General features: G+C 37.8%; 1 protein-coding gene across 5 annotated transcripts in view; it reads left to right on the top strand.

Moving 5' to 3' along the window:
• Nucleotides 1-485: 485 nt before the first annotated feature.
• HACE1 (HECT domain and ankyrin repeat containing E3 ubiquitin protein ligase 1) overlaps nt 486-13,896 on the top strand; it is a 45,989-nt gene continuing 32,578 nt past the window's right edge. Inside the window, exons 1-8 of one of the 5 annotated variants that reach the window (XM_064412804.1) lie at nt 486-683; nt 5,131-5,185; nt 6,288-6,377; nt 8,213-8,317; nt 9,606-9,681; nt 9,992-10,123; nt 10,988-11,070; nt 13,322-13,418. In XM_064412804.1, coding sequence (XP_064268874.1) covers nt 608-683; nt 5,131-5,185; nt 6,288-6,377; nt 8,213-8,317; nt 9,606-9,681; nt 9,992-10,123; nt 10,988-11,070; nt 13,322-13,418 — 714 coding nt within the window. In that variant the 5' untranslated portion in view covers nt 486-607. The other 4 variants (XM_064412801.1, XM_064412802.1, XM_064412803.1 and 1 more) reach the window with 4 other exon arrangements.

Below are 13,896 nucleotides of genomic sequence, written 5' to 3'. Positions count from 1 at the left end.
GCTTCACCAGGGGACGTTTAGGCTGGACATTAGGAAAAAGTTTCTTACAAAAAGGGTGATGAGGTATTGGAATGGGCTGCCCAAGGAGGTGGTGGAATCACCATCCCTAGAGGTGTTTAAAAAAAGACTGGGTGTCGCACTTGGTGTCACGGTCTAGTTGAGATGGTGGTGCTCAGTCACAGGCTGGACGCGATTATTTCAGAGGTCTTTTCCAACCTGATCGGTTCTGTGATTCTGTCCCGCTTAGGTGCGTTTGCAGCCCCATTCCCTTCCGTGCTGCCGGGGAAATGAGCCCGCAAGGGCAGGATTACCTGGCAGGGGCGGCTTCAGAAGGCATCACATTTTTATTTTTATTTGTAACAAGCAGACGTTTAAACATCCATTTTCCACGAGATTCGAAAATTCACCGCCCACACCCCTTTCCTTCCTTGGCGAAAAGCAAACTGAGGGAGCTCGCCGCCGCCCCAGCTCCGCCCCGCGCATGCGCGCAGCACGCCGGGGTGGCGGCGGCCTGGGCGGCCTGGGCGCCGCCAGCGCCGCGATGGGCTGAGTGAGGGCGGCGGCGGCGGCCGGGGGTGTCCGCGGCTCCGGGCTGCGCGCTCCGAGGATGGAGAGAGCCATGGAGCAGCTCAACCGGCTGACCAGGTCCCTGCGCCGCGCCCGCACCGTGGAGCTGCCGGACGGTAGGAGCGGGGCCCTGACATAGCGGTGGGTCCAGGCGGCCTCCGCGGCCGGGCCGGCGGGGATGCGTTGAGGCGGCTGGGAGATGGGAACGGGCTTCCTCTCTCCGCCTCTGACAGGCTCTGCTTGTCTGTGGTGCTGACAGCAACAGCGGCGTCCCCTTCCTTCCCCCGCTGCCTCTCCGGGATCCCTGCCGGCTGCTGCGCCCGGAGCCCGGGAGAGCGGGGCCGGGGTGCCGGACACCCGCCGTATTCCCGTCTGAATCCTTCCTTCGCCAGGTGCCTCGTCGATGGCAGAGTAGTGATGAAAAGTGAAAAGTCCTTGTTTCTTGTTTCTTTTTTTTTTTTTTTTTTTTTTTGGTTTTGTTTTTGGTGGTGCTGAATTGAAAAGGTGTTGTAAGTCACTGTCACGCGTCACAGCCGATTTTTTTTTTTGGCTCTAAATCACTTCACATGGGTGCTGGTCCCCCATATCAGGATGGGTTTGAAAAAAGAGCTTCAGGCTCTTACGGCAAGTGGTTTGGGTCAGCCGGGTCCAGTTTTTGGGAGGACTAACTGGAAAACTCTTGGATATGCAAAATTTCTCTTCTTGTGAGTCATGTGCTGTCGCTGTGCTTTCTTCAGTGTTTACTTTTATGGATGAGTCTTTGGCTGCCGATCTGCCAGCTTTCATCTCCAGTGGTGGAGGACAGGGAGTAATATTCTGTTTTCTCTGTGCATTCCCTGTTTGGACTTCCTGGTGTCCTCCTGAACTGTGCTACTACAGCCTTCACTTCTTGTCACCTGTCACAGTTCCAGTGCCTTGCAGTGCAGTTGCTTGTAAATTTCACTTGACAGGCAAGTTTCAGGCAGATTTTGCTGCTGCTTGTAAGCCTTTGAATGGCAGCAGTGAAAATTGATGTAATACTATTAACTTAAGCTTAGACTTAGAGAAATAATGGAGTAGCGCCAGTTGAACTAATTGAAGATGCTAATATGAATAACACTTTGCACAACCTGTGTCAGTTGGAGCTGCTTTAAATTTACTTCAGTATTAATGCAGGCAAATTGATTCTGAATTTCATCTGTTTTCCTCACATCTTGGGCATTTTTATCTTATACTTCATAGGTAGTTGTGTCTATGGAATGGCAGTGCAAGTGCAAGCCTTGAGACCTTTGGAACAAGTACTTCCATCATCCTGTAGTGCAAGTGCAAGCACTGAGACCTTTGGAACAAGTGCTTCTATCATCCTCTAGTGCAGAAGGAGTGCGAGTTCTATGCATTCCTTAGGAATTTCATGAAAAAAATCAGTGGGACTGATATAAGGAGATAAATGGGCTTAACACACGGAGGTCTCAAACTGCATTGCATGAAGGTCTCTGTTCAATGGCCATCCAACTTTGGGTCTTCCTTAGCTCGTTAGGTATCTTCTTTCTTGACCTTGGTGTCCCTTAGGTTCGTGCAGGTCTGCCCAAGCTCTTCTTGAGAAGCAGGTTTGGCTTGTAGTGTGTTGTTCCAAACATGTACTGACAGGATCAGCTTGGAATATTCCACACTGCTCTGGGATAATGTGTAGTTTGGTGGCTTGTTGTGTGCTGTGTCTGGTCTCTTGAATTATGACTCCCCCCTCTTTACCCCCACTGTATTTGAGTAACTTTAATTTGACATTCAGTTTGAAAGATACATAGTTTACCCCTCCATCCTTAAAGTGAGAGTCATGGTTCTCTCACAGGAAATTATGCTGAAGAAGGCAATAAATCCCAATAAATGGAAGCATTAAACTTCCATTGCATGTGCCATAGCCACTGGGGTATTATGTGCACAGTGCTGACACTTCTTTAAGATTGTGATCTCTGCCAACTTCACAACACTATCTCTGAGGAAATAAAGTAGTCAGTGTATCTTGCCAAGGAAGGATTCTACATGATGAATTTCGAGTGTTTTTTCCTTAAAGCAAGTCTTAATACCTGAGTCCAGTGCCAGTGAATACCCTGAGCTTGCAAGTAGAACTTTTTTTTTAAATCACTCTCCCAAAGTATCCTTCAGCCGTTGTTTTCTGGACACTTGAGAGCTTGACACAAATTTCTGGGTGCTACTCTTAAGGTTCAGTGCCTGAAACCTAGGTCTTGCAGCCCAAAGCTGTGACACTGTATTTGGTGTGCCTTTTTTTTGTCTTTATATAATCAAGATTTGGAAAGCAAGAAAATAAGTTTGGTGAGTCCATGAGGTGTATAATGCTTTTTCTCTACCTGCTGTCATGTAGTTTGTGTCAGCTGGAATTCTTTTTTATGACTAGAGAAAATAATAACCAGAAATAAGCATAAAAGCTCCTTAGTCCCACACCCTCTTAATTACTTCTTACAGAAAAACTCTGGGAAAATCTGCATGTGCTCCACAGCATAATTTCTGCTAATAGAATAGCAAAAGGCTTTGTTTTGTAACTGTGCCATAAATGCCTGTTATGGCCCAGCTACACTTGTATTTAACTTGACATTTTCTAGATCACTGCACTTGCAATATAGTTAAATATAGTTGGAATCAATATTAAGCATTTCAGTTAAGTGTGTTGATATATTTAAAAGTTTTTGTCACCTTTTTTGGTGTCTTGTATAGGGCCTGATTGTGGAAATATCTAAGGATGCAATGTTTAAATTTAGTTGATGTTCTTAAGTTTGGCTTTTTTGTTTTATTTGGAAGGCTTTATCTTCCTGTCCAGAGCTTTTTGAAACAGAGCTTGAGATTTTTTTTTTTAGTTTGTTTATACTGGGAGCTAATCATGGATAGATTTTGAAAAAGTGTTCAAATATTTTTCACAGTTGATATTTATTTAGCATGTATTTAATTTTGTTTCAGGATTCTTTCTCTCTGTATCCCCTCTCTCCCAGCTTTTTCTTCCCCCAACAGTCAAATTCTAGGGATGTGTGTTGGAAATGGAGTATCTGATGCTCACAGAACTCTGCCATAAGGAACAATTTGTAGAGAGTTCAGACTTTAGAGCTTGGTGATGGCTGGTGACTCTCTGCAATGTTTAATCATAATTTGGTGTTTTCGGAGTCTTGTGTCTCTTGCACCATGTGTTTACTATGACCAATGTTAATTTTTAAAATATTTGTTTTAAAATTTTTATAGCTGATGAAATGTGATTTGAATTTGACTTATCCCTGTCCAGCGTTCAAAGGCAATAATAGATTGTTAGAAAGAAGCATTGTTGCTTTCTTTTGTTAGCTAGGGACACACAACTTCAAACAGCTGATAGCAGCAGTAACCTTGGAGCACTGTAGAACAGTAACAACAACAAACAGCATAGCTACAGCATGATAATTTCTTGGATTCCACTTCATAGTTCTGAAGAATCTTTATTTAGTATGCACTAAATGTCACCTTGCCTACCTAGTGAAGTAGTGAATGTTAGAGGCATGGTATGTAAAAGACATGAGATGCTGTGCTTGTTTTAGTTCTTCCTGTTCTGGTTGCTTTGTAATTTTGGATCAATGAAGGTGATGAGGAAAAACTTGAAAATAAAATTTTTTTGAGAACAGTCCTGTATTTCTATATCCTCAAACCATATTCCTGGGTTCTCAGGAAGCATAGCCCCTCCTGTCGTAAGCTGGTATCTACATGAACAATCTGTGGGGATTGTACTCTCAAAAATAGGTAGCTTATTGAAAGGAAAATTATAATTAATTTTCCATAATTTTCTTTAATAGAAAAAACTTAATGCACATTAGTAATATTTATAATTGTTATATGTTAAAATATTTTAAGTTTTGTCAAATTAATCTTCTAAAAAGAGTATTTTACTTCAGGAAGTCTGTAAATGACCAAACAGGCTCACTACACCCATGCAGTGTGCTGGCATTTGCAGCAGTAGTGATGACACAGTCTGTGTGCTGAATGTCAGTGTGTTCCCACCACTGACATGAATCTTTGTGTTCTGGCCTTTTTTGACTGCCTTAGAGTGTGAAATATGAAACTGATTAGAGATTAAAAAGTAAAATGAAACTTATTGCACCCAGGTATTCAAGTATAGAGACAAAATTGAGTGGTTATGAAGTAATTTTAAAAAGTCACTACTACAAAATTATAGTCTCAGGACTATGGAAGTCACCTTGGAAGACAGGAAACTTCCTTCTTTTTAAAATTAAATAGTTAAATGTTTTTTTTTTTGGGTTTTTTAATGAACATCTCTTAAGAAGTTTGATTTAATTAACAGAATTGTCAATTTAAAGAAGTTGACTTTGTATAAGAAAAATGCCACCTTGAGATTTCATGTATTGCAATTCAGTGAATTCTCTTTTATCTAAGTGTGGTGGCTTTTTCTTTATAATGAAACTTTGTGTGTGTAGAATCTGTGTAAAAAAATTATCTATTTCAAGTGGACACTTGAAAATGTAAATAAATGTTGCTAGATACATTTATTTTCCATAAAAGATACCTTTATGGTAACAAAGTAATTAAATTTCTTCCCAGATAATGAAACTGCTGTCTATACACTGATGCCGATGGTTATGGCTGACCAGCACAGGTGAGAGCTTCTTTAAATTTACTTTTTTTTTTTTTAATAAGGTCTGAAAAACCCAGCCTGTTTGCTGAATTCATAGCTCCTAAAGCTCCTCAAGACTCTCAGAAGTTTACTGCTGAATTGCTGAGTTGTGTTCTTCTAATTTAATCACTGACTGTGTGCATCCCAGCACACCTTTACCTGTTTTGATTTATGTCATATCCCAGAACTGGGATTTGTTCTGTTGAAGCACATAGGAAAATTTGTCCTAGGATGAGAACAAAAGTGTTGTTTTGTAGCTGTCTCTTAGTTCTGACTATTTATGTATTTATGGATGACATGGAAGCTCTTAGCCTCATTAGACTTCTCAGAAAGACATGGAATAAGAGTTGGACAATGAGACTGAGGCTTCTGGAATTCCTCAGATGTATTCCTTAGTTTCACTTACTGAGTCGTCCTCAAAGTGTTTGGAATCTGGAGGCTGTATAATGCCAGCTAAGTGGTGCTTCCTTGACATGAATTTTGTAGGGAAGGAGACTGAAAGAGAAGGCTGCTTTTCCAGCCAGGATAAACATTTGTTCTGCTATATAGTACTTTGAGATCGCATGCAAGAGTTTTAAATTATGTGATCAGCCCATTACTGGAAGTGGAAAGGTCCTATTTAAATTTTTTATCCTGATCTTGTATCCTTCTACTTCATCATCATGATTTCACATACCAGTCTTCCCTCTGAACTTTGCCTATGTTTGGAAAAACTGTTGGATATGTGGTTGGGGTGATTGTGATAAGGGGGGAAATGGAAATCTATATTTTGTTTAAACCAAAGCTGTTGAAGTGCTTGTTTGTTGTATTTCTAAAGAAGTGATTTGGTTGTTTGGTTTAATTCTTACGGGTTTGCATTTGGAACAATTTCCCAGTGTCACAGTTCATTTTTTATGTGCAGTAAGAAATGGAAAAGTATTGTTAATCAGCAAAAAACCCTGTGTGATCTCTTAGTAATTAGTTGGAGGGAAAAGAAATAGTGATTAAGTAAGAAATAAAGTACTTGTGTGCAGTTTAGAGTATAAACTTTGCTTGGATACTGTGAGCTATTTTTAAAATTAAAAAATTATTTTTCTGTTTGCAGGTCTGTCTCAGAGCTGCTGTCAAATTCAAAATTTGATGTGAATTATGCCTTTGGACGTGTGAAGAGAAGTTTGCTTCATATTGCAGCAAAGTAAGACTTACTTGAGTCCAGTCCAGAAGTTAACAATGAAAATATTGCCACAAATCTAAGGCACCAATGTAAGCTGGAAAACTCTGTAGTGTCAGTTAACATTTTGTTTTGACACTTTTTGTATCTTGTTTGTTCTTCCTAGTAATGTGCCTGCCTCATGAAGAGGACAGATTTTACACATGGTATCAAATGGCTTTCCAAATTCCAGTGAAGGAAGTCTGGCTAGATACTTTTTTACCTTTCTGTGAAATCTCAAATCTTTTAAAAAAATGCAGCCATGATGTGCGTCCTGTATAGCTGGGTTACTCTTGCCTTTGTAGAGGTAGAGAACTCTGATTTGCAGGTGCTGATTGTTTTTGAGGTATTCTAAAACAGTGGGAAGCTTTTGGATATTTGTTGGGAAGCAGCTGTTCCAAAGTGCTTCATATGAACATAACTGAAGGGAATATAACTCAGGAGCTCGCTTCTAATAAGTTTTGTAACCTAGATAGAGGGCTTCATTGCAAATTTTGATCTACTTTATTTATCGTTTGTGTAGCTCTTCAATGGGGATGACTCTATTTTATATGTAACTCTGCCAAGAAACAGACAGGTGACCATCATATACATAGAAATTAACCAGATAGTTTTTGACATGACCTTTCAGGAAACTAAACTTTAAACTGATGAATTAATGCTCTGTAATTATCTGCCCTTTTAAATATCTTGAAAGTTCTTACATTTAAACAGTTAAAAAAGTGCAAAAAAAAAAAAGGTAGTAGTAGTAGTATTGCATATATATAGCAGTATTTGGTCACAATAAAGGTGGAAATTCCAGCTTCTTAAACAGACTATTAGAAATAGCTGTTTCCCAACTATTTAATCAGAGAATTACAAGCGCTTATATAAAATTTACTTAAGGAAGTACTTACAAAAATGCAAGTAAATTTTTAGCATACACTTTAGAAGTATATTTGAAAATACACTGTGCTTTCTGATTCTAAAGATACAAGAAGTTGTGATACATTTAGTTTCTGGATTGTCTTTTATCTTGACTTAGTTACTGGGTCGCAAAGCGGTCATCAAACTGCTGGTTTTGCAACATATTGTTACCCTTCATTTTCTTTGGGTTATTGTGTAGCAGTTCTGATGTTGGAAAGATTTGTAAAAATGGATTAGCTGGTCACAACAGATACAAAAGTATTCTGTTTATCTTTTCAACAGCTCATCCTCCTAAAAGAGTTCAGGAGCAAGATAAATATGTTATGCAGAGTTTCTGTCCTCTTAGTAACATTGGTTGTCATGAAGAGCTGCTATATTATGTAAAGTAAAGAGTTCAGCTCTTTATTAGAGGTTCATAATTGATAGCAGACACATATTTGTACTAGCAAATAAATATTTGTACAAGTTTTAGAATTTTCCTGATATTCAAACTTCTAAACATAACTTCTAGACACAGAAGCTTGACAAACCCCAAAATCTTTCATGGAAAATTCAGTCCTGTTAATAGATTAGGGATGAGGGAGGTGAGAGGAAATTGAAAGCAAAACTTTTAAAACAGTTTATAGTTTAAAGAATTAACAGTCCTAAAGACTCAGTGTTGTGTTTTAAAGTAATTAAAATCACAGGAAAGGCTGGCATCTATTCATTGCTACCAGTTATATTTGGTCATTTCTTGCTGCATTAAGTGACTTTCCTTTAGCTTTGTGTAGCCTGAACTATGAGGGTGTAAAACAATTTTATGTAAAGGTGTTCTAGTGAGTGTGATCTGTACATGATATTGCTTTTGTCTTTATGCCAATACCGATTTGTAAATATCCTTGTAACAATTTTCCCCTTTCTTATTTTCTTCTTAGCTGTGGATCAGTTGAATGCCTTGTTCTATTATTAAAAAAAGGAGCAAATCCAAACTATCAGGACATCTCAGGATGTACTCCTCTCCATTTAGCAGCAAGGAATGGGTAAGCTTTTAAAATCCTTAAACTCTTAAAATTTTTTTGCATAATACACTTGAGTTGCATGTTCTGTAATATTTTTGCATAGTTAAAAAAACGCCTTTGGTTTTCACTTTTGAAAATTGAGAACATGGAGGTTAAAATCCTTACTTTGCGTATTCACAGAATAATATTTTATAAATAGTAAGTCATGTCTGAAATACCAATCCAGTAGCAGTCATTTTAGTGTTTTCCGTTAATTGGAGGCATAATGATTCTTACAACAGTAATTGAAGGAGGGATACATTCACTTTTCAGTTAGCTGAGCAAGAAAAGGTTTTGGAGGGGATCAGAGACTTCTGATTTTTCTGAGACAGTGTCTCTAAGAAATTTTTTTTGCAAGAAAAGGAAACAAAGTTGGCCTGCACAATGTTAGGAGAGAGGCAGAGAAAGAGCTCCAAACCAGCGAGCAAGTACCTTTTTAAGATCCTACTTCTGGAATTGTAGTATGTGAAAACATGCAGCTGTGAAGGTAATGTTGTCTTTTTTCTTTTTAGGACATGTGTGTGATACAATAACTGAATTGTATCACAGCTGGTACTCAGGTGAGGTGGTGGCAGTGTTTAGTGGCTTCTGGGTTTGTGTGAGGTCTATTTGTAGGAGAGGAAAGAAGCAGGCAAGTGGTGTATGATGAAATGCATAAATACACTGAGAAGACAGTTATATGGAAATGAGGTATAAGAAAGGTGTGAAAGGTACCAAGCAAAATGGAAAACCAAAATAAATTTGTAAAGGTGAAGCACTTAGAGCATTAAAAGTGCTAAAAAAACCAAACAAAACATGAATTAGGAAAAAATACCTCTACTTTTATTAAGAAAGTACTTGTACTTAACAAAGATTTGCATAGTTTTACAATGACTGTCTCATTAAGTAATGATTTAGTGGTGTACTATAAACATGTCCACTGACATGTACAGGCAGTGGTGAACTTCATGGACTTCTATTAGCTGAACTCTGCCTTTTTGTCTTGAAAGGGTGGTTCATGCAGAGCTGAAACTGTTAGAGTAGTGATTAAGTGCTTTTGCACTTTCCACAAAACCAGCTTTGATTTTAGCCCTATGTTGTTGTTTGCTACCCTTGCACTGTCTGTGAAGATCACTTCTCTCACATGCTCTGTACTGTACTCCTTATAAATTGGAACCACCTGTTATGCTTAAAACAATGATAAATTAGAGTTAGTGGAGCTCTAAGAAGATATTTAGTCTTTGTAAGTGATTTTTCCTGACTGAATTTTAATGTATTCTTTTGCTTACAGCCAGAAAAAATGCATGAGCAAGCTGCTGGAATACAGTGCAGATGTCAACATTTGTAATAATGAAGGCTTGACTGCAGTAAGTGCTATTAATTATCACGACGTTCATAAAATAAATGAAGAATTTGGAGATTCTTGGTTTTTAAGCTTTTGCCATCTTACATGTAAAACCAAACTATTGCGTGTCCAGTGCCATCAAGAATCACAAGATCTGATCAAAATACCTAAGCATATTATTGTATTGTTCAAAGCTTCTTCTAATATTATGCAAAGCTTCTCTTTTGAAGGCGTTGACAATAATACAGCCAGGTTTAAAATAATTTTTATGGGATATATATATACATATATATCATTGCTAAAGGACACATGTATCATAATTTTGTGCTTAGATTCATTGGTTGGCTGTCAATGGACGAACAGAATTGCTTCATGATCTCGTTCAGCACGTCAGTAATGTAGATGTTGAAGATGCCATGGGACAGACAGCCCTTCATGTAGCTTGTCAAAATGGACACAAGACAGTAAGTTTCTAAACTGTATGAACACAATTGATTTGTGAAGAACTTGGTAATGCCTCAAAGTCGTTGCATTTTTTTGTGAGCTTCAGAGTAGTAATGCACATGGTAATGGCTACAAGTGTGAAGAATGCTGTTGTGTGTCTTTGTATTGAGTGCATGCACTTCCATGGGAGCAACTTATTTATTCTTGTGGAGCTGATTGATCTCAGTGCCTATGGGAGTTGAGATGACTTACTGTATACTGTTCAGCTTTTCTGTAGTGCTATTATTGGCTTGTTAATATCAAGTTTATATGTAATGTTAAATGTTTGAAAATGTTTTTGCCTTATTTTTCAGGATATGTTTAATTCATAATTGTGCAAGCTATTATGTGATTTTGAAATCTGAAATATTAATTCACTGTGAATGAAAAATGAAAACAGAGTTGAGTCAGTTACAATTTAACTCTAGAAATAAACAAGTTCAAATAAACTCTTTCATTATTGATCTGTATGAATAATTTTTATGCCTGGACTTGTGTCAGGGCTGACTATTTATATTCAGAGTATTAGTCTGGATGCTTTACTTGAGCTGCATTAGAGCCCTATAGAGTTATACAGATTGCCACCAGAACTATTTACTGCTAAAAAGAAGAAACTGTAATTCTACCTAGATCCTTCCTGTTGTCCTTGTCAGTGCTGGATTTTGGAAGGCAAAATTCTGAAAAACTGTTACATATAAATGTAGCAAATTTTTGTGAGTGAAATGTAACAAAAGTTGTTTGAGAGTCTGCTCCGTGTTTTTGTATTTTACACGTGCATTAAATCTTTCTAAGCCAGTAGGGTTTTCCATTGCTCTTTTTCTGAGGATGGTTTTGTTCTCTTGCAGACGGTGCAGTGCTTGCTGGACAGCGGTGCAGACATAAACAGGCCAAACGTTTCTGGGGCAACTCCACTTTATTTTGCTTGCAGGTTATATACTTTTAACTTTTGAATACCGGCCTAAAAGTGAATTTTTTTTCCCCCTTTTGCCATAACTGATTAGAAATTACAAAATATAGGAAATATAAAAGCTGACTGGTCTTTAATCATGTCTCATTTTTGAGTGTAGTTCAGTGTCTTATCTAAATACTCCGGTTATTACTGCAGGCTTATGTACCTCTTTCTAACAGGCATGTTAAACACATACCTGTACATGTTCTAGCATGAGTCATAAATTGATGACTGGTGAACCCTTTTCTGAAAAAATGAATTCTGCCAGATTAGATTATTCTTAGCATGCTAAAACCAGAGCCTTTTATAAGGTAAGTTTGGCTATTCCTTAATGTACAGTATGGTATTACAGTATACATGAAATGTGCTTATAGGTGTCAAAATTACAATATTGAATTAAAATTACATTGTTGCTTTGATCAATTATTTTTTCTCCATAGTTATATTTCAAAATTAATCACATATGATAAATGATCTTTTGTTTTAATTAGAGTATTAGTTTGTTAGAACATTTACAATTTGTTAAAACGTTTACAGTTTTTGCAATCCCTGTGCTTTGATTACAGGTTAAATAGTTCACATAAGATTAACTTTCTATAAGCGAAAGGAGAAATGGACTGACAGCTGGTCTGCTAAGAGTTACATTCTGGGAGCTGTGGTCTCTGGAGTGTAGACTTGTGTATGTTGACTTGTGGTAGTTAAGAAGAAGGAAGGTGGAGAATAAATAGCTGCTAGCCTTGGTCCTTGATTTAGGGACTGGTATTGGTACACACTTTAAAAGAAGTAAGCAGCTTGTCTTGGCTTGGAAGTTTTTCACAAGAAGGGAATGTGGCAAGTATAGGAGTCATATTATTTAGAAATTACCAACTGGGGCATCTGGCAGAATAGAATGAACAGGGTGTGTACTACAGCAAACCTGGAAAGAAGGGTTGTAAGTTCCTGATGACAGGGAGGGCAGGATGTGGTAGCAGTGGCAGGTGGTAGCTGCAGGAAGGGTATCAGTATTCAAAGTCTGAGTCCAGAGCACCTGTTTTGTCAATGTGTTGGGTTGTGCACTTAGTCTAGAGAATTACAGTGAAGATGCAGAAAGTAGGCCATTAGTCTGAGCTTCTTTCTGACCTTTAATGTTTGTTTGCATTGGGACAAAGTCTGGGACATTAGATTAACCTATTGGCTTCCTGGGCTGGAAGGACAGGACTGAGGAAAACTCATCTCTGAGTTATTGAGAGATGAGTGAAGCTACCTCTTGCCCCTCAGCTGTTAGTTATCACTTTACGTGTGCCCTTTCTGAACTGACAGGCTGCACCTATCAGGCTGAGGATGCAGGCAGCCTTTTGTATATTCCAGGATGCCAAATACTCATATCCATTGGTGTAAAGGGTGTACTGCAAACTAGCTTGAGGAATAAAACGTCACTGAAAAAGCTTGCATCTTAATTGCTATGTCTTTTTTATCAGTCTTTCATTTCAGCCTTTAGATGCTTCTCTATGTTTGGCAGTATATGCACTTAATGCTGGTGAAGGCAATATTGAAGTAATTGTTCCATGTGGTTTTAATGAAGTAAACCTCTGATCACTGGTACTCAGTTTCTCATTTTTTTCAGGAGAAAGGATTTGGGAAAGTGTTAAGACGTATAAATAGTTGGTTTTTCTATTTTCTAGGCAATACTGGCATGTTGGGAAATTTTAACGTGGGGGGAACAAAAGGTCCTGTACTACCTATAAGCAGATTAGTGAATAGACTTTGAATGCAAAAGTAAAACTCATCTCTTCTAGAGGCTATGCAAGACATTTATGTATAGAAATTAGAGCCATTTGAGTGATGTAGTTATCTCTTGTACAAAAAAAAATTGTCAATAAAAATATCTTGCTAATATTTTATTGATGATTAAAGCACTATTAGATTGTTTTTTCCCCAAATATGGTAGAAGTGAGCAAAGCACTTGGCAAAGATAGCTTCCTCTGTGAAGTAAATTAGGATGTAAATTGAGAAAGAGCTCTCTTTTTACAGGAAATGCAGCTCATAAATATTTGAGGCAAGGCTAAGATGAATCATTTCTGAACGATGAGAGTGACTCTGACTTCATAAATAGCCTGAATTTTGCACTGCTCTTTTGCAGTAACTATTTTCTTCTAGCCTGTGTTGGTTTTGTTTGTTAGATGCAATAAAGACAGATTTATGATTCAGATCATAAATGCTGTATTAACTGTCATTCTTCTCTTTTAAATAGCCATGGTCAGAGAGACACTGCACAAATTCTTTTGATGAGAGGAGCCAAATATTTACCAGACAAGAACGGTGTTACTCCACTGGATCTCTGTGTACAGGTATTAAGTTAGCAACACTTTTTCTGTGAATTTCTGTGACTTACTACAGTGTCACCTGATCATTATTACCTTTTTTTATTCTTAAGGCCTTTGAAAGATGGTAGTCCTTTGGCAAAACAAGTGCAAAATGTAGTTTTTTAATAATGAAATTGATTCTACAGGCAGGTTCATAATTTCTACCCTTTACATAAGTCAGATGCAAGAATTCTGAGAAAGAACTCCATTTGACTAGAAAGTTTTGGAATCCTTGTTATAATGGTAGAACACAATTTAGGTGCTTACCTGTTAACAAGTAAGAAGTAAAGGCATGCAGAAAGGAGTGATTTTTTTTAAAAATCTCAAATAATAGATTTTCTTTTCAGGAGATGTTGCTATTAAAAACAAACAAAACTTGCATGATGATGGCTCTTACTTTTCAAAGATATTTCTATATCTGGATGAGGAACAAAATAATTATGTATTTTTAACTAAGACGGCA

Source organism: Passer domesticus, chromosome 3, assembly GCF_036417665.1.
Source record: "Passer domesticus isolate bPasDom1 chromosome 3, bPasDom1.hap1, whole genome shotgun sequence".
Taxonomy (NCBI): domain Eukaryota; kingdom Metazoa; phylum Chordata; class Aves; order Passeriformes; family Passeridae; genus Passer; species Passer domesticus.
The sequence above is the reverse complement of the archived record's forward strand: the minus strand, read 5'-3'. Positions and strand labels throughout refer to the sequence as shown.